The 17,777-nt window shown below is 36.1% G+C and overlaps 3 protein-coding genes across 4 annotated transcripts; 2 read left to right on the forward strand and 1 right to left on the reverse strand.

Moving 5' to 3' along the window:
• Window positions 1-3,021, forward strand: LOC145744063 (uncharacterized; the record flags this gene model as incomplete). The annotated part of the gene is made up of 9 exons (XM_082562157.1): window positions 1-85; window positions 206-352; window positions 837-983; window positions 1,390-1,539; window positions 1,874-2,020; window positions 2,125-2,283; window positions 2,368-2,510; window positions 2,599-2,653; window positions 2,843-3,021. Coding segments are annotated over 9 exons (1,101 nt in total), but the record flags the coding sequence as incomplete, so codon positions are not given.
• Window positions 3,022-8,451: 5,430 nt separating this feature from the next.
• LOC145741443 (uncharacterized) lies at window positions 8,452-13,222 on the forward strand. Of its 2 annotated transcripts, none has more exons than XM_082559034.1 (10): window positions 8,452-8,807; window positions 8,982-9,198; window positions 9,379-9,514; window positions 10,092-10,255; window positions 10,343-11,106; window positions 11,221-11,431; window positions 11,764-11,888; window positions 12,073-12,260; window positions 12,744-12,803; window positions 12,899-13,222. In XM_082559034.1, the coding sequence occupies exons 1-9, from the start codon at window positions 8,509-8,511 to the stop codon at window positions 12,797-12,799; spliced, it is 2,160 nt and encodes a 719-aa protein (XP_082415160.1). In that variant the 5' UTR covers window positions 8,452-8,508; the 3' UTR covers window positions 12,800-12,803; window positions 12,899-13,222. The 2 variants fall into 2 exon arrangements, with proteins under 2 accessions (XP_082415160.1, XP_082415159.1); XM_082559033.1 differs by having other exon boundaries at window positions 12,744-12,795.
• On the reverse strand, window positions 13,050-17,255 carry LOC145741445 (3-hydroxyisobutyryl-CoA hydrolase, mitochondrial-like). Its single transcript, XM_082559035.1, has 8 exons — window positions 17,102-17,255; window positions 16,160-16,498; window positions 15,786-15,909; window positions 15,329-15,505; window positions 14,709-14,917; window positions 14,340-14,462; window positions 13,586-13,731; window positions 13,050-13,511 (listed from the first exon to the last, which is right to left on the reverse strand). Exons 2-8 carry the CDS (start codon window positions 16,373-16,375, stop codon window positions 13,340-13,342), a joined length of 1,167 nt encoding a protein of 388 aa, XP_082415161.1. The 5' UTR covers window positions 16,376-16,498; window positions 17,102-17,255; the 3' UTR covers window positions 13,050-13,339.
• Window positions 17,256-17,777: the final 522 nt, after the last annotated feature.

Here is a 17,777-nt window from a genome sequence, read left to right on the forward strand (position 1 = left end):
TGTGCGAGTAAAGGTTCGTGTGAGGAGGATTACTCAGTTCTGGAGGGAATTTGCGGGAATAAAGATTTGCTCTGCTGCGTCCCAAGTATGCGTATAATCAGTGATGAGTATACTATTGAGTTTATCCTCAATTGGGGTCAAAATCAGAATTAATTATGCGCAATTTTTAAGCCCTTATTTTTGACTTTTTTATTATTTTTTAAAGGTCAAAAAGTTGAAAAATCGTGGACAAAAGACGACCAGACTTGTGACGTCATATACGGTGTTTGTCAACGTAATAATGGGAAATGCGCGGGCGTTTTCGATAAAGGAACTTGCGGTGGTCCGACCACTAGGAAATGTTGTTCGCCAGGTGAGCTAACCATCAACAAATAATAAAACAGTTTGTTTACATTAACCTGTGGGCTTCGCAACAATTAAAGTTAAAGTTCTTACACCGTAAAGTTAAGGTTTAGGTTTTACTTTTACATCATTTGTCTAAAAACTAGACCAAGATTTAATCCTTATTTGTATTAATTCAACCTCGATGTGGAAAGGTTGACTTCACAACCTAAATATAGACTAACATCATATACCCCGACCCAGTCTCAAGTTTCCTTTATCAGTTTGGAATATTATGGATTAAATTTGCACAATAATTAAACTGCTGATTAAGTGTTAGCAATATAAGTTTATATCGTTTATAACCCTTTACTTGGGTGCGCTACAGCATAAGAGCAACGGGAGTCGGACTTAGAACTGTTGAGCAGTAAGCAGTAAAGCCAATGATTTTAAATCAAACCTAGAAACCTCCCAGTGAACCTAACTTACAATAATATTTAACTATGACGTAACAGACGAAGCTGAGATAAAAAGCTGGACTTCGAAGGACGAACCGTGCTCGCAAGGATTAGGAACGTGCCAACTAAGCTCGCTAGAGTGCGCGGGCGTTTACCAGGAGACCACGTGTGGTGGACCGGCCACTAGACAGTGCTGTTTGCCAAGTAAGTAATCACGTCAACTGTACGGCAGTGTGATGGTCATGGCATCGGATTACAAGCCGAAAAGTTTCGGGTTTGAGCCGCACCAATGCCGCACTATTATCAGCTCTTGAGTCTGGCGTTCACAGATAGCTCACACAAGTCATAACAGCACACACTTACCTGATTAAAATGTGAAATCCGGTAGTGTGGTAAACCAATCATGGCGTCAAACTATCCAAAAGGTTTCAGGTTCGAGCCCCACCAATGCCACACTATTTGCCCTTGAGCCGGGCGTTAACGAATAGCTTAAACACTTCACAAATCCACACCCATTTTTAATAAAATATAAATAACTGACCCATTTAATGATTCAAATATGATGTCACAACTACCTCCTATCTGACGTCATCACAATTGTTACCCACAGGTTCAGAGCAGCAGACGAAGTGGGCAAGCCAGGATTCAGATTGTTTGGGTAAATGGGGAACTTGTCAGGCCGATCATTCGACTTGTGAGGGAGGGTTGTATCAAGCCGGGCTCTGTGGTGGTCCCGATGCAAGGAAGTGCTGTCTTCCAAGTGAGTATAACCTGTCTGTGACGTCATAGTATTATAATTGTGTTACCAAATCTATGACTTAGAAGTTACAAAATGAGTTTGTGACGTTACAATATTGGTATGACGTAACCAAGTACGTTTTGTGACGTTACATTATTGGTATGACGTAACCAAGTATGTTTTGTGACGTTACTTTGTTGTTATGACGTAACCAATACGTTTTGTGACGTTACATTATTGGTATGACGTAGCCAAGTACGTTTTGTGACGTTACATTATTGGTATGACGTAGCCAAGTATGTTTTGTGACGTAACATTGTTGTTATGACGTAACTAGAACAACTGCTCTTTACAGCTAAAACGACGATCGATGGTTGGGCTTCGAAGGATGAAAGTTGTTCCAAGATATTCGGGAATTGTCAGCACGACAATGTTCATTGTAACGGAACAAAGGATTCGAAACTCTGCGATGGACCAAGTCATCGAGTTTGCTGCGAAGTTTGTAAGTTAATAAATAAATCTTGTGACGTCATAATTGGAAACCAAACGTATGACGTCACAAGTTAGCACAATCGTTGATTATGCTTTTTATGACGTTATTTTTAGCTTCTGACGTCACAGCCACGTGGGCAAAGAATGACGTAGATTGTAAGAATGTTGGAGGAACGTGTCAGCATACGTCACTGGAATGCAACGGAGCGTGGAACAATGGAAAACAATGCGGAGGACCTGACAATCGACATTGTTGTGTGTCCAACCACAAAAGTGAATATGACGTCATAAATAATAAAATTATATTGATTTATATAGTTGTGTGATGTCATAATTGAATAAAATGTTTTTTTACAGAAGCGCCGAAAACTAACTCTGAACCCACGTCGGTAGGTGGCGCTACACACCACCCACTACCTGGGGCTACAGTGGGGATAATTATCAGTGGGCTTGCGTTTATTATTATCCTCATTGTGGGCGGGATTTTTATGTCAAAAACGGTGAAAACATGTTTCAATAAACTGTGTAACTTATACTTAATGTTCTGTATTATTTAGTTTAGTGTTAAATGTTTTGAAACTTTTACAGGCACGATGTAGTCCTTACAAGCGGGTTAAAGAAGATATGTGGTACAGAACAAGTGGTAAGTAATATTTGCACCAATAACTCGGTTAAATAAATTAAATAAGGGCCTGTAATGCCCGCTACAGTTAGCCAAACTATGAAAGCTGAGATTGAAAGTAGTCCTGGCAATAACAGTTAAAAATTAGACCTTTACAGAAATTTAAAGCAAAAAAAAAAATTTTAAAACTAATTTTAAACATTTTTTTAGGAAACAGTGAACAAGAAGAATCTTTAAATCTGACTTTGCACAACGACGACAAAGCCAACTACGCGTAACAACCATATCTACGTCACTGTGAACTTTAATGACGTCAGCGAACATGCTCGCGCAAATGTTATGACGTCACAACATAAACTGTTGTTAAATTTTTATTTATTTTAGTCTTTCGATAAACGGTATTTTGGAAATAAATTTTTAATAAAAAAATATCCCTAGTTATTTACGTCATCAATGACGTCATGTTTAAGTTATGACGTAGTTTTTTGGGTGACTGAAACGGGTGTTGTCAATGAAGTAGATTAGGTTAACTTTTTTTAGCACTAAAATTTAAACCAAAAATAAACCTACCAAAAGATAAAGGGATCACATACATGGGATTGGATATAAAATTATGTATTACATAAAGCTACAATAAAACAACGTAAAACTACAACAAAATAACAAAACACACAATTATTAAGGGTCAAATGATGAAGATAGAAAAGATTGTGCGGCACCTTTATAAGGCTGTGCACATTTTAAACACCAAGATGGAAAAAAACGCGCCACGCATGGCGGAATAACATTTAAGATGGTAGTTTAAAGTTGACTACCAAATATATTGTTGATAATGTTCATGTGGGCAAAAATTTGGGGTTTGCCATAAGAACATTAAAAGTCAGTAGTAAGTGACGTCATCGGGCAGCGAAATCGTCGGGCAGCGAAATCGTCGGGCAGCGACAAAATCGGGCAGCGACATCGTCGGACAGCGACAAAATCGGGCAGCGACATCGTCGGACAGCGACGTCATCGGGCAGCGAAATCATCGGGCAGCGACATCATCGGGCAGCGACAAAATCGGGCAGCGACATCGTCGGACAGCGACGTCATCGGACAGCGACGTCATCGAACAGCGACGTCATCGGACAGCGACGTCATCGAACAGCGACGTCATCGGACAGCGACGTCATCGGACAGCGACGTCATCGGACAGTGACGTCATCGGACAGCGACAGCATCGGGCTGCGACAGCATCGGGCAGCGACAACATCGGGCACCGACAACATCGGGCACCGACAACATCGGAGAGTGACGTCATCAGGCAGCAACAGCATCGGACAGTTACAGCATCGGACAGTGACAACATCGGGCAGTGACATCATCGGGCAGCGACGAAACAAAATCGTTCATGTGGGCAACAATATTGAGTTTACCACATTGGAACATCAATGTTTATAGTTAGTGACATTATCAGAGGGGGGTTGTAGTTAAGATGGTAGTTTAAAGTTAACCACAAGGATAAAACAACAAACCTTCATGTGGGCAACAATATTGCCCACATTAGAAATAAAAATGTCATTGGATAGTATCGTCAACAGTGAACTACGTCACGAAGAAGTGACATCACCGGAAAGCGGCATCATTGAAAAGCGGCATCATCGGAAAGCGGCATCATCGGAAAGCGGCATCATCGGAAAGCGGCATCATCGGAAAGCGGCATCATCGGAAAGCGGCATCATCGGAAAGCGGCATCATCGGAAAGCGGCATCACCGGAAAGCGGCATCATCGAAAAGCAGCATCATTAAAAAGCAGCATCATTAAAAAGCGGCATCATCGAAAAGCGGCATCATCAGTGGTTACGTCATTGATTACATCACAGAAATGTATGAGAATAACCTTGGAAAAAATGAAGGAATTAAAAATGTTCTTTAGCAATGTTAATAATAAATTTAAAAACAGAATAAATTAATTAATTTAATTATTTATTTATACTAATTGCATGAACACCAAACTTATATTTTAATTAAAGTGATTATGTTAAGGAAATAAAACATTAAAAATGGGATAAAATATTTAAACAAATTAGTTATAACTAACAAACCAATTTACAATAATTAAAAATATTAATTTTATCAATATATCAACAAATTATTTTGACAAACTCCTTTATAAATCATAATACAAATCAAACTTATTAAAAACCAATAAACAAATCAATTAAAATAAATACAATCTGTTATTTACAGATAAAAAAAACAATTAATATTTATCAGCTTACTAATTAATAAAAGGTAACTGATAATCAGTGGTTAATTAACTCTATTAATAACCGACTAACTATTCACTAACAAATCAATTTAGTAAGCCAACGCTAGCCAGCTTCTGTACCCTGGTGCGCCCACTAGCGGCTACACAATATTGATACATTACACTTAGCGGTCGGTAACAATAGCGGGGAATCCCCTAGTAATAGTACACCGTCTAGCGGATAGTAGGTAAAACGACTAATTCTGTCGAAAATAAGTAATCTAGCGTAGTAACCAGAATATGTAAAAATTAACATAATTAAAACTGACGGAACAACTAAAGCGACGCAATCTGACGTAACATCTAAAGCGACGCAAACTGACGTAACATCTAAAGCGACGCAAACTGACGTAATAGCTAAAGCGAAGGACGAAGCGATGTGTTGCAACACGCGCACGAATTAAAGTTAACGTGAAACTGACGACTTGCTTAATCTGACTAGGCTGATCCTAGTATTAGGTCATTTGAGTATGATATCCCAAGTCAATAATATCCTAAACTTAGCAAGTGGGGCCATCGCCTTAAGGGCAGGGTTGTTGGCCTTTTTATTAAGGAAAGCATATTAAAAGTATGGTGTACAAACAAAAAATATAAATAAATTTATTATTAATCTAATTTAAACGAATTTATTAAAGAACAAGTATCTCACCTGTATGTTAAAGGAATCACCTTTCTTGGTCTTTTCCTCACAGCTCATCAATACCTAAACTAACAACTACCTTAAGGCCACATCCAATTCTTCATCTCCGCTTCAAATCACCGTAGAATCGCCCTCCCATCTTCCTGTTGAGTCGCCTTCCCGGCATATTCCGTTTCTTTAATCTTCGTGACGTCATCCAATCCTCGTAACGTCCTCCAATCTCCGTGATGTCCTCCAATTCTCGTGACGTCATCCAATCCTTGCGACGTCATCCACCAGAGCCTTTTGCGTCGCGATATCTTCATTTGAAACTGCAAACGAAAAACAGGGGGCAGTTATCTGTGTCTAGTTAAAAAATTATGATATTTTATAGTAAACATTTTACTTTGTTGCTGGAGGACCATATTTGTTCCTTTATTTCTTTGAAAATCATCATCATCATCTTCAGCATCTCCTCCAGCTCCTCTAAGTTGTCATCAAAAACCTCAAATTAAAAACAGGGGCAGTTATCTATGTCTAATTAGGTATTATTAGGTTATTTATACACTATTAAAATGGTGTCGTGTTCTGAATATGCGGACTGTTAAAATTCGCTAGACATTAAAATAACGAGTGTCGACACGCGCGCGATCCTACCCCTAACCCGTTGCATATTCAGATCAATAACACCATATAAACTTTATACTTTTATAAAAATATTTATATAACTTTACAAAAATCAATCTACTTAACCCGATTTGTTGAAGTCCGCTTCGTCAAAACACCAATCTTCCAAGATAATTTATTAAACATTAACACTAAGTTAAACCTGTAATACAAATAAACATTAATATTTAATAACAAAATAAATCTTTCTATTATTAACCACGTGGCAGCCTAATCTCTTATACAACAAAACGACCCCCAGATCTACAGAAACAAACTAAATGTCCTTCAACTAAAACGCCCTTTGTTCAACATTAACCTTTAAAAAATCGTTGACCCGAAAAAATTAGGAACCAATCGCAATCGACTATGTAGCGGTGACGTAATTTTTCAATAAATGCCTAAAAATTTACTATTAATGTAAAAAAATTAATGTATTCTTCCGTTACATTAAACTATTAATAAATATACCATTTCTATTTTAAAAGTTGTAAAATATAAGAAATTAAACAAAGTTTACTTTGGCTTAAAATAAACTTTATACTAAACTACTTCATATAAAAGAAGCTAAACTAAAAGTTTGATAAACCCCGCGTGTTTTAACAAATCCGCGTTGATTAAAACAACGCCTCAATCAAGACTTTTTGTGCGTGTGCCTCCGACCACTACTGCTTTGCCGTCTAGACGTTTTGCTGAACTGTTTTGTTTTATTAAAGACTTGTCTAAAGGACTTCTTATCGCGTTAAAATATAAGGTTGGAATCGTTTACATCCTAACTTTTTGCTTATATTAAAATTTTAAAAACATTCCCATTTTATATAATAATGTAACGTATTTTGCCTATAGTCTTTTTTATGAAAGCCGTAGTAATATTTATTGTACTTTATTGCGAAAGATTAACAAATAACTGTCCACTAACTCGCATCACCAAATCTCCATACATGACATTTTAATCGTTTTACCAAACAAGTCACGTGATACAGCATACGTGATATAGAGAAGGTGTAAACACGTGACTGTAGGTGTAAACACGTGACTAAACGCAGATAACAAAAAAAGTAAATAAGAAAATGTCGGACATGTTACAATACAACATGAATAGTGTCTAACAATTTTTTTTCAAATTACCAATTGTACATGTAGACAATGACTACATCGCTTCAATTAAACTACAAGCACATATATCATTTTGCTACATTATAAGGCACCATTTTTCGTCTAAAATATTAAAGATTAATATTCTTCCTTAGCACAGTGGTCAAAATAACTATAATAACTTGCATGATTTTGCTAGTATAAGGATTTCAACACTCAAATCTTTAAGCTATTCAACAAATCATCTTCCCATTCCTTGTTCTGACACTAAAAACAATTACGTTGGTTTTTAGCTCAGCGGAAGTTTGAATTTTTTATAGTGCCTTACTTTAAGGCACTACAACATGTACGCAGTGGGGATCGAACTTAGATGTTCAAATAAAGAAATAATTACTTCTTTTCAGTTAGCTTGAAAAAAAAAGAAAAACCTAGAAAAAAACTTTTTCGAGAGCTCGCATCGCGAAGTTCTGTATAACATGATATTAAATGTCGAAAAAAAACAACTTTGCAAGGTAAAATAGTTTTAGTAAACCAAATTGAAAAATAAATTAATATTTATGTAAGGATCGGGATATTTAATCAAAAACGGTTGTATCAATAATTTTTAAAAAAATAAAAACAATTTTTGTGAAAATTTTTCCCTTTCCTGTAACAAGGTCTTTAAATTTTGTGACGTAATATAAATGTATGCTATGACGTAGTTAGTCGTGAAAAACCATTTTCTGTAAAAGTTTATAAAACATCGGAACCAGGTTCTTTTAGGTTTGTAATCAACCAAACATCTCAAATTTCATTTATAACAATCCTGTAACCCGACACAAACCGTTCCTTTAGCGCGTGTTTAACAATTAAGCCATGTGACGTCACAATAGATAAGTTCTGTTTAATACAGGCGCAAGATTCTAGTAATTCCAACGAAAGGTCATTCTTTTAAAGCTCTGTTTAAAGTTATGTAGCTAGACAAACACGAATTAATGTTGATAGGTCATAAACGATAAAGCGATATCAAAAAAGAACAATTAATGACGTCACAAATGTCATTGTTATGGGAACAGAGGAGGCCGACCCCGGTCGCGATAATTAGTCGATGAAATAACTTCATGAAAGAAACATTAAATAATTATTAAGTTGGGACTAATCAGAATATCTTCTAGTTTTATAGATTCTAATATGTGTGACGTCATTAAATGACGTAGTGACGTAACAATGGTAGTTTGCAAATGTTTGTTCCTGGATGGAAAGGAAGTTGACGTCACAATCGATCGCGAAGCATCGGGCGACGACTTATTTCAGAGTGTTTGTAAATACCAGAACATCAGTGAACCCAACTACTTCGGTTTGGTCCTCAGGCAGGGATCGAACCCCCCACCTTACAACTGGTGGGTCAGGTTGGATAAACCTTTGAAGAAACAAATCCAGGGAAAATGTAAAATTTGGTCGTTCGCGTTCGTCCTCAAGTTTTATCCTCAAAGTAAACACTTTAACTTCGGGAATGAATCGACAAGGTAAGTTGTTACTATACGGGATATTTTTATGACTTAACTCTGACGTAAATTAGGCACGTAAAACGTTTTTAAGTTATTCTGTGACGTATACAAGTTTAAAAAGCAACGCAAACAAGAATTCATTTGTGGGCTAATAAAACACAATGACGTAACTAATGACGTCATTTCACCCAGGTTTAACACGATCTACCAACTACGTCAGGATTTATTAACCAATCGGCTTCGTTGCCCGACCTCGACTCGAGCCTTGCTCGCCGCTTATTGGCTGCAATCCGAGTATGGTGATTACGTCAGCAAGAATGTCGACTTCCAATTGGTCGAAGCGTTCCGGTTTGTTCAACGCGGGAAATCCCCTAGGTTGCAAGAAAGTGACATCAACTTTGAGGAACAAGTAAGTGTTGTGATGTCATAAAACCTTATTGAGATCCAATCTCTTATGAGGTCATAAATGTGACAAAATATATTATTACTTTATTACGTCACATTTTTAAAGTAATTCTTATAATTCTGACGTCACAAAAAATAAAATTAATTTACTAATGACGTAATAATGACAAACAATAACATGTAGATGGTAGAACTCCATCAATGTTTAAGAGGAATGACGTCATCGAAATCTGACAAAAAGTTTTTGTTGTTGGCCGCTTCGCTGCAGAATTACGGAATCCATTTCTACCCGGCTTACAAGCTGAAAAATCAGTCCAACAGTGAGTTAAACTAGGTTGTTTAAATTAGGGTAATAAGTGCATGAGAAAAATACAAAGTGCAATAATCTATATATTTTTTGGGGTAAGGGTGTAAGGTTGCGGGTTTAAGCTATCTGCTAACGACGGGCTCAAGGGCGAATAATGTGTCGTTGGTGCGGCTCGAACCCGAAACCTTTCGGGTCGTAGCCCTACGCTATGTCCGGTTCACCTATATACTCTATATATAACCAATATAAATTAATATATAATGGAGCTAAGTGTGTGTATTACATTAATAGGCCTACAAAATAAATTAAACTCTCGTTTCTGGTACACGGGTAAACTATTCGAGGCAAATATTAAGTGAGAGTTGAGACAATATTATGGCAATCAAAATTCCAACCGCATGGTGGGCTATCGACTAGTGTTGATAATAGACTAAAAAAAATGTTTAACGCTTTGACTAATTAACAAAATCCTCCTTAACCACTATAAATAATGACCAACATACAACAAACCAAGTTTTAACAAACGTAAGAAGCAAAATTCAACATTTTAACAAAATTTGTCAGAGTTAAATTGATCATTTTTTCTGCAGAACACATGCAACGAACTCACGAGTGTGGACCTGGTATCATGTTCGGGATAGGCCCCAAGGGGATTACCCTTCTTCAGGACCGAAAACCGGTGATGACGTATAAGTGGAATGACGTCAGAGCTATCGCGTTTAAGCACAACGCAATCACAGTAAAACTAAACGAAGTAAGAGGACACATTAAATACATTTACGTCATAAAAGATTATGTAAGTGACGTCACAATTAAAATAATGATGACATAATATTTTTAGACCGACAAGAAGTCACCTGATTCGATGACGTATGTATTTGATGACGACAAACACGCGAAGAATGTTTGGAAAACGTCGATCGACTTCCACGTCCACTTCAGGATCGAAGCAAAGAACTTGAAAGTTAAACTAAAGAGAAACAAAACTTCAAAAAAAGTCAAAGCTTTCTCCAAGACGGCCACGCCCACTATTTCACACCCACAACTTAGCTCCATCGCTGAGTCGCCCAATCACAACGAGCGTAGAAGTCACGTGAGCACACCGGGCCGAAGCCACCAGGACACACCAGCCAGAAGTCACGTGAGCTCACCGGCAAGAAGTCGCGTGGACGCCCCGGGAGAAGAAACTCACCCCAAGTTAGTAGACGAGACCCCCAAAACCCCACGAAGACCTCCACGTTCTAACCCAAGCGCCCCCGGTTCCCCCGCATCGAGAATAAGCAAGAACTCACCTCGCGCGCCCACCAGCGTCGAACATATTTCACGAGGTACGTCACCAGATGGCGCTGCACGTAACTCGTCCCCATCGACAACAGTTCGCTACGAAGACCAACCTCCGCGATCAGTGACCTCCATTGTTTCACTCTCTGACGTAACAGACGACACAGAAGTGTTGTGCAGCAAAAAGATGGTCGATCGCGCGTTTCAGTTTCCTGAAGAAGACGGAATAACGTCTGTGACGTCATGGTTACGTAACAATGAAAGTCGAGGAAGAACAAAGTCTAGAAGCGCTCCTGGAAGTCACCGAGCTTCCTCTCGCGGAAGGTAATAAACCCAATTATGACTTAATAAGTTTAACAACATTATGATAGCTATGTGAGATGCATAAGATAATCAATCGTAGAAAGAATGACGTAATTAGTTTTAACTACGTCATAGGTCGCAGTTCAACGATTCTGACGCGGACGACATCAACGATTACAAACCACTAATTCCATCGAGACGACCAGTGGTGATAAGAGCTAAAGATCTAAGAGATTTGAGTCCTCCTCTGACTGTTCATTATGAAGATGAGCCAGTGCGAAGGGCCCCGGTTCGCCCGGATCGCTACAAAAGCGCCGAGAACATCCGAAGGACTTGGTCCAGGGAGGTGAGATTGTAACTCATTGTTGTACTGAAAGTCAGGCCATGGCATCGTATTACAATCCAAGGGTTTTGGGTTTAAGTCGCCCCAATACCATGCTATTAACCCGAAGTTCTATTAGCGTCGTCCGCCAGTTTAAACGAGTAGTATTAAAATGAATGCGGAAAAGGCGGAACGTACAAAAGAAGATTAGGGGAAAGTTATAAAAATCCCGCCCTTTCCGCATTTTATAAACTTGGCGGACGACGCTAATAAAGCTTTATTTACGCTTGAGTTTAGCATTTACTAATGGCTTATACACATCACAACGGCTTGTTAAAAATGTTTTTGTGTTTTAGTCGAGCCCCGCAGGAGCTTTGCAACGGAGATACCACGACATCTACCGGCGAGAATTAATGAATAATTTATCCCAAATGGATCCTTACAGACGATCAAAAAGTTTACATTCACTGGGACCAAGAAGGTTAAACTTTAACACAATTTTACACATGTTTTATATACACTAAGGCACAAATTTAAACTTTTTACTCACAGTTGATTGTGGATAATATAGGTCTTCAAGTTTCCAAGTTATTTCAAATACACTAAAACTTAATACTTGTCAAAAATGTTTTATTTTAAACTTGTTTTTTTAATGACACATGCAGGCAGAGTTATTACTGCGATCACTGCATGACTTTAACACCATCGACAGTGAGTGCAAACGCGTCATCAGGATCTCAAAGATCGATGGATTTCCTTGAAATTGAGGATAACCGACTTCCAGTTGAATCTTCTTTTACGAAACGAGTCCTCAGCGAATCAAGGCTGGCAAGAAACCAGCCTCGTTCCTCAAGTAAGAGAGTTGTAAAATTTGTTCAAATAATAAGAGAAAACAGCTGCTTTTAAATGTGAGTTAAGGGCAAAGCTCCCTGGTTCTATGACAGCTTAAACCCGACAAACCAATCTAATTACACCGTTTTCAATACACCAAACTCACAAGGGTTAAAATGTCATTGAATAAGGTTAAATAGCCCCCCTTAAAGTGGTTTTGTATTGTTGATTAGTAAACTGTAGTAATACTAACAATATTTGAATCAGTTGTACATAAAAACCGTTATAAAAGTGGTATTTGAAGGCCCAAAGTTTGTTTCCCACTACTTACTTAAAGTTAAGACTTAACTGCATTTACTCTTGGCAAATCGAACAATAATAACTCTCAAAAACAACTCAAACCTAACTTAATCAATCGAAGTTATCTTAAATTTAATTTGTTACCCACTAAAATTGAGGTAAAATGATATTTGTTATGACGTAACAACCTTTATTTTAATGACAGGACAAGATCGAAATCACGTGACAAGTTGGACAGGAGGCGACTGCGGATATTTGTAAGATTGTAGGTTTCTGTTATGACGTATTAATAAACACGTGACGTAGATCATTATGTAGTGATTATGACGTCACCTTAACGATTAAACCAATTTGTTCTAGAACTCAAAGTTTCAAAGAAACAAAACCTGTGAGAAGATTTAAAGATTCTATCCCGGAAATGCCAAAATTTATACGTAGTGTGCGATGACGTCACTAACATATGACGTCATAATGTTTTGTAAGATTAATGTCGAAGTTTTTACGTAGCTTGCTATGACGTCATTATATTTTGTCTTAGATTATTTTTTGCCAAATGTTATTCGTAGTGTGCCATTACGTCATATTAAGTATGACGTCATTAAAGCTTCTGACGTCACAATAGTTATATAATTACCGCTTGTTTTTTCATTGCCTTTTTAATAAATAAAAACTGATTTGCTTAAAACCGATAAATTTTTATTAAAATATTTGAAACTTCTTGGCAGCAACATAAAAACACTGGGAAACCCCCTAGTGTGACGTCACTTCAAAGACAGTGTGCTTACGTCATCGACAATGACATCACAGTTGAAGCTCTGGCACTCCTGGTGGTAACTCAAAATATTGATCCCGGATCTCGTCGCTCGTTTGTTCCAGGGTTTCTGGGTTCCATCGAGGATTCTTGTCCTTGTCCACTAGGAGTGCTCTAACACCTTCTTTAAAGTCATTGACGCGTAAACAATTGCACGCAATTCTAGAATGAAAAGGATCATTAAAATTTGATTTAAAAACTGTTTTTCAAATTTTAATTAAAACAGGGTTTCCCACTTAAATTCCATTTCCAAACATTCGTCGAGATTCAATGTTTCCCCCAACATTAGTTGTTTGTGAGTGACCTTTAGTGAACTCGGTGACTTTGTCCTCAATATTTTGAGTTGTTCTTTTGACCAATCAGTTCCTTCCTTCTCGAGATTCTAAAAAAATATTTAAAATTTTAATAAACAGCCCCCCCCCAAAAAAAATAGAATCGTCAAAAATTTTGTCATTTTTAACCTTATAGTACAATAAGGGAAAATTCCCCAAATAAATCAGTCAAACAAAACAAGATAAGGTGACTGGGTCTAGTTAAAACCCACAACTACTATGTTAAGGTGAAAGATGCAAAAGAGTCACATATGGTACCTGTGGAAACCATATTCTTAGTTTATTAAACTACCATGGAAATCAGTAAAATATACAAACAATATCACTAGATCATTAATAAACTAACCGGCAGCATGGTGTAGTGGTAAGAACACTTGCTACACCACATGAGGTCGTGGGTTCATTCCCCACTGCTAACATACTGCAGCCCCCTTAAGTAAGGCGCTATAAATGATATAAACTTCTGCTGAGCCAGCACTTAATCAGCAGCGTAGTTATCGGGCAATTATATTCCATAATATCCCAAACTGATAAAGTCAACTTGAGACTGGGTCGGGGTAACTGATGTTACTCTATGTTTAGGTCGCGCATTTAACCTACCCACATCAAGGATAAATATATGGACAAAAAAAGACTGGCAAAAATAAATTAAAGTTACCTGGAATATTTCTTCGATGGAATTTGCACAAAATGTTCGTTTAATTTCCCCCTCTCGGTCCCTCAATCTCAAATAATCTCGATCCCTCCCTGTTGTACATTCCTCGTGGTATTTACGCAACAACTATGATGTCATAAAACAAATTACATGTCATAATTAACATTTTCTAGAACATAATTGTGCATGACAAAAGGAAATAATTATGTCATAAAAAAATACAACAACATTCTATAATAAAAAATATAATTACCCCCTACAGGAAGTCCAAAAAAAATAACATTTTTGTGTTTAGATTTTAGGATAATAATTTCAGTTTTTTAACATCAACAATAACATCTTTATTTTTGGTAGTTTCTTCAACCAACTTACATTCGTGATATCCTGATTGGTTGGCGTGACCATCTCACAAAGATCATCCTCCAGTTTAGGGAGTGTTGAACTATCCACCATCCTCGTTGCAACCCCAGCTTTGTACACATCCCTCCCCTTCAATCGATCTCCTGTTAGAGCGAGGTACAACCCAAGGTGAAGGCTTAATCTGGGAAGAAAATAAGATCCTCCAACATCAGGGAACAAACCTGAAAAGTTAAGCAATTTTAGTAAAGTACTGCTTTAAAAAATAAGGTTGTTATTTAAATGTTATGTACATATAACAAACTTAATCTATGATTAAGCTACTTATAAAACAAACATATTCATAATATCCAGTAGAATAACCTAACATAACCCCAACATAGCTACCTACCCAAGCAAATACAGTATTGAACAAATATTTGACTTAGCCGGAGTCAAAATTATCAACACCTTACAGCAATAACATTAAACAAAATTAACTTTAAAAAAATCAACTAAAACAAAATAAATGTTGCTACCTCTAGTGCTTTAGTAAATACAATAATAAACAAAGTTAAAAAAAAACAATTTTAGCACAAATTACCGGTTTTAACATATAAAATATTAACGAATTAAGTTCAGATATTACAACCTACCTATCCCAGTCTCAGGCATAGCAAACAGTGTTTTCTCCGTACACACTCGATCCCCGCCATGAATTGATAACCCGACACCTCCTCCCATAGTGATCCCATCTATAAAAGCAATATAGGGGACCTCACATGTTGCAATACTGTGGTTCAGTCTGTACTCTGCCCTGAAGAAGTCCTGACCTATAAGAAACAATAAAATTTGTTGTTTAAGTAATTGGTATAAAAGCAAACTAATATCTACACTTTGTAGAAAGAGAGCTAATTAAACAATATGTTAAAAATAATGTTAAATATTTTTTTGCAAAATAAAGTTAAAAGGGAAGTTTTATGAATAAAATTAACTTCTAAGGTTAAAAAAAAGTTAAAAATATTACAAATTGGTACAATTATAATTTTAACTTTTATATAAACCAAAAACAAACAAGAAAAATGATTTAAACATTTTGTTAAAATAACAAACCAGGTTGAAAATCTCCGTTCCTTGCAGCTTCAGTGATCGAGACAATGTCTCCTCCCGCACAAAAAGCTTTGCCTCCAGCTCCCTTCATTATAATCATCGTTGTTCGTGGATCATCCTCCCATTCCTGAGATAAAATTAAGAAGTAATAAGATATATTTTTTTTCAACCAAATATTTAAAAATTTTAAAAGTTAGTGTTTTATCATACATGAAATGCTGCAATCGGTATTTTATTTTAAAAGCTAAGATTTTAAGTTTGATTTTTACTGCTATTTAGATAATAAGCTTTTTAGATTATAAATAATGACTAATTTTTAATTGATGCCAATATTCACGTATCAAAATCCAATAAATTATTAAGTTAAAAATTCTGACCTTTATTTTAGGGTAAATTTTGTTGATCATGCTCAGATTTAAGGAGTTTAACGCAGCAGGTCGATTGATCGTTATAATTCTTGCTCCACCTTTATGGCTAAACAAGACATCGTCGTCAGCATTCGAGGATAAACATCGGTTTGCGGACAACTTTACAGAAAGGTTCATGTGGTTTTTAATTGTAATTAAACGTTGACAGCTTCTCGTAACAAACATGTTAAGTTTTATGACTGGCCTCGTAGTTTTAATTGTTTTTCTTTTAACTGTTTTTTTCTCTGGTCATCAACTCGTCGTTTAATCAGAATAAAACTTGTTATTGTAACTGGCAGTGCAACAATCCTTAAAACAAAAATAATATTTCATTAGTAAAATGATTTAATTAAAAAACCTTGGAGTTTTTATGAGTTTCATGCACCATTTACAGCATAATTTAAATGATATTTTTTTGTATATATATATCTTTATCTTCGATATGGTAAAGTTGAATGCGCGACTTAAACATAGAGTAACATCAGTTACTTCGACCCATTCTCGAGTTGCCTGTGGTAGTTTGGGATATTATAAATTATAATTGCCTGATAATTATGCTGCTGATTAAGTATTGACTCAGCAGAAGTTTATACCATTTATGGCGTCCTACTCAAGGTTGCTACAGCATGAGAGCAGTGGGGATTAAATTCACCACCTCATGTGTGGTGTAGCAAGTGTTCTCATCACTACACCACGCTGCCGGACCATATTATAACCAATAAATTGTAAAAATTAAAATAAACATTTTTTTAAATGTGCCATTACAGTTTTTTAAATTTGAAAACTATATCCAGGCAAAAAAATATTTAAGACCTTATTTGGCAGTGTAAGATATAATATATTAAACCCTGTAATGACAACGCAAATATAACTTGAATTAAATGCAAACTTTCAAAAAACACCAAAACTTACCAAGCACCAAAATTTAAAGCAAACGGGTATCTCACTGGAAACGCAAGAATTCTCTGTCTTGCAGTTTTAAAAAAATGATTGAACCCCATTGAAGGAAAACTTAAATATTTGACTTTGGTTTCCCTAATTATTAGGCAACGAACACACGAGAAAAAATGCTAAACAAATAAAACAGATAACAGAAAGGTAAATATTGCAACATAGCACAGTAAAGTTACAGACAAATAAAATATAGTTTCTTGATATTAAAACTTAATTAATCACTTTTAATTAGTCATTAAGCTAAAATATTAAATTTAAAAAATGTCAACAAACAAATTTGGAATGGAAAATTCCCAAATGTTTGCTGCAATATTAGTAAAGCATGACCAAAGTTATTATTTTATTAACAAACTTTATCCTCAACAAAAACACTTTTTTTACTTAATTAATTAAAAAATAACAAAAATACATCTTAATTATTGTAATTTGTTATCTTTTTTATTTCTACTTAATTAGTTTACAAAACAAGCTAACAAAAGAAAATTTAAATACTTGTGATTAGCGCAAGACAAATAATTTTATCGCAGCGCAAACTCGCAACTTTAACAAAAGAAAATTTACGAAAATAAACAAAAGATAACGTAAAACTAAAGCTAAAATTATAAAGAAAGGGGACTTGTGTTATAAGTATAAC

This window comes from Corella eumyota, chromosome 2, assembly GCF_963082875.1.
Source record: "Corella eumyota chromosome 2, kaCorEumy4.1, whole genome shotgun sequence".
NCBI lineage: Eukaryota > Metazoa > Chordata > Ascidiacea > Phlebobranchia > Corellidae > Corella > Corella eumyota.

Bases quoted from the DNA above. Each gene is read 5' to 3' on its own strand.
- LOC145741443 (XM_082559033.1), top strand. From the start codon at position 8,509: ATGGTAGTTTGCAAATGTTTGTTCCTGGATGGAAAGGAAGTTGACGTC. The intron at 9,199-9,378 runs GTAAGTGTTGTG...AATAACATGTAG, and splicing joins ACATCAACTTTGAGGAACAA to ATGGTAGAACTCCATCAATG. The intron at 10,256-10,342 runs GTAAGAGGACAC...TAATATTTTTAG, and splicing joins TCACAGTAAAACTAAACGAA to ACCGACAAGAAGTCACCTGA.
- LOC145741445 (XM_082559035.1), bottom strand. From the start codon at position 16,375: ATGTTTGTTACGAGAAGCTGTCAACGTTTAATTACAATTAAAAACCAC. The intron at 14,918-15,328 runs GTAGGTTGTAAT...TTAACTTTTCAG, and splicing joins TATGCCTGAGACTGGGATAG to GTTTGTTCCCTGATGTTGGA. The intron at 13,512-13,585 runs GTGGGAAACCCT...TTTTCATTCTAG, and splicing joins TGTTTGGAAATGGAATTTAA to AATTGCGTGCAATTGTTTAC.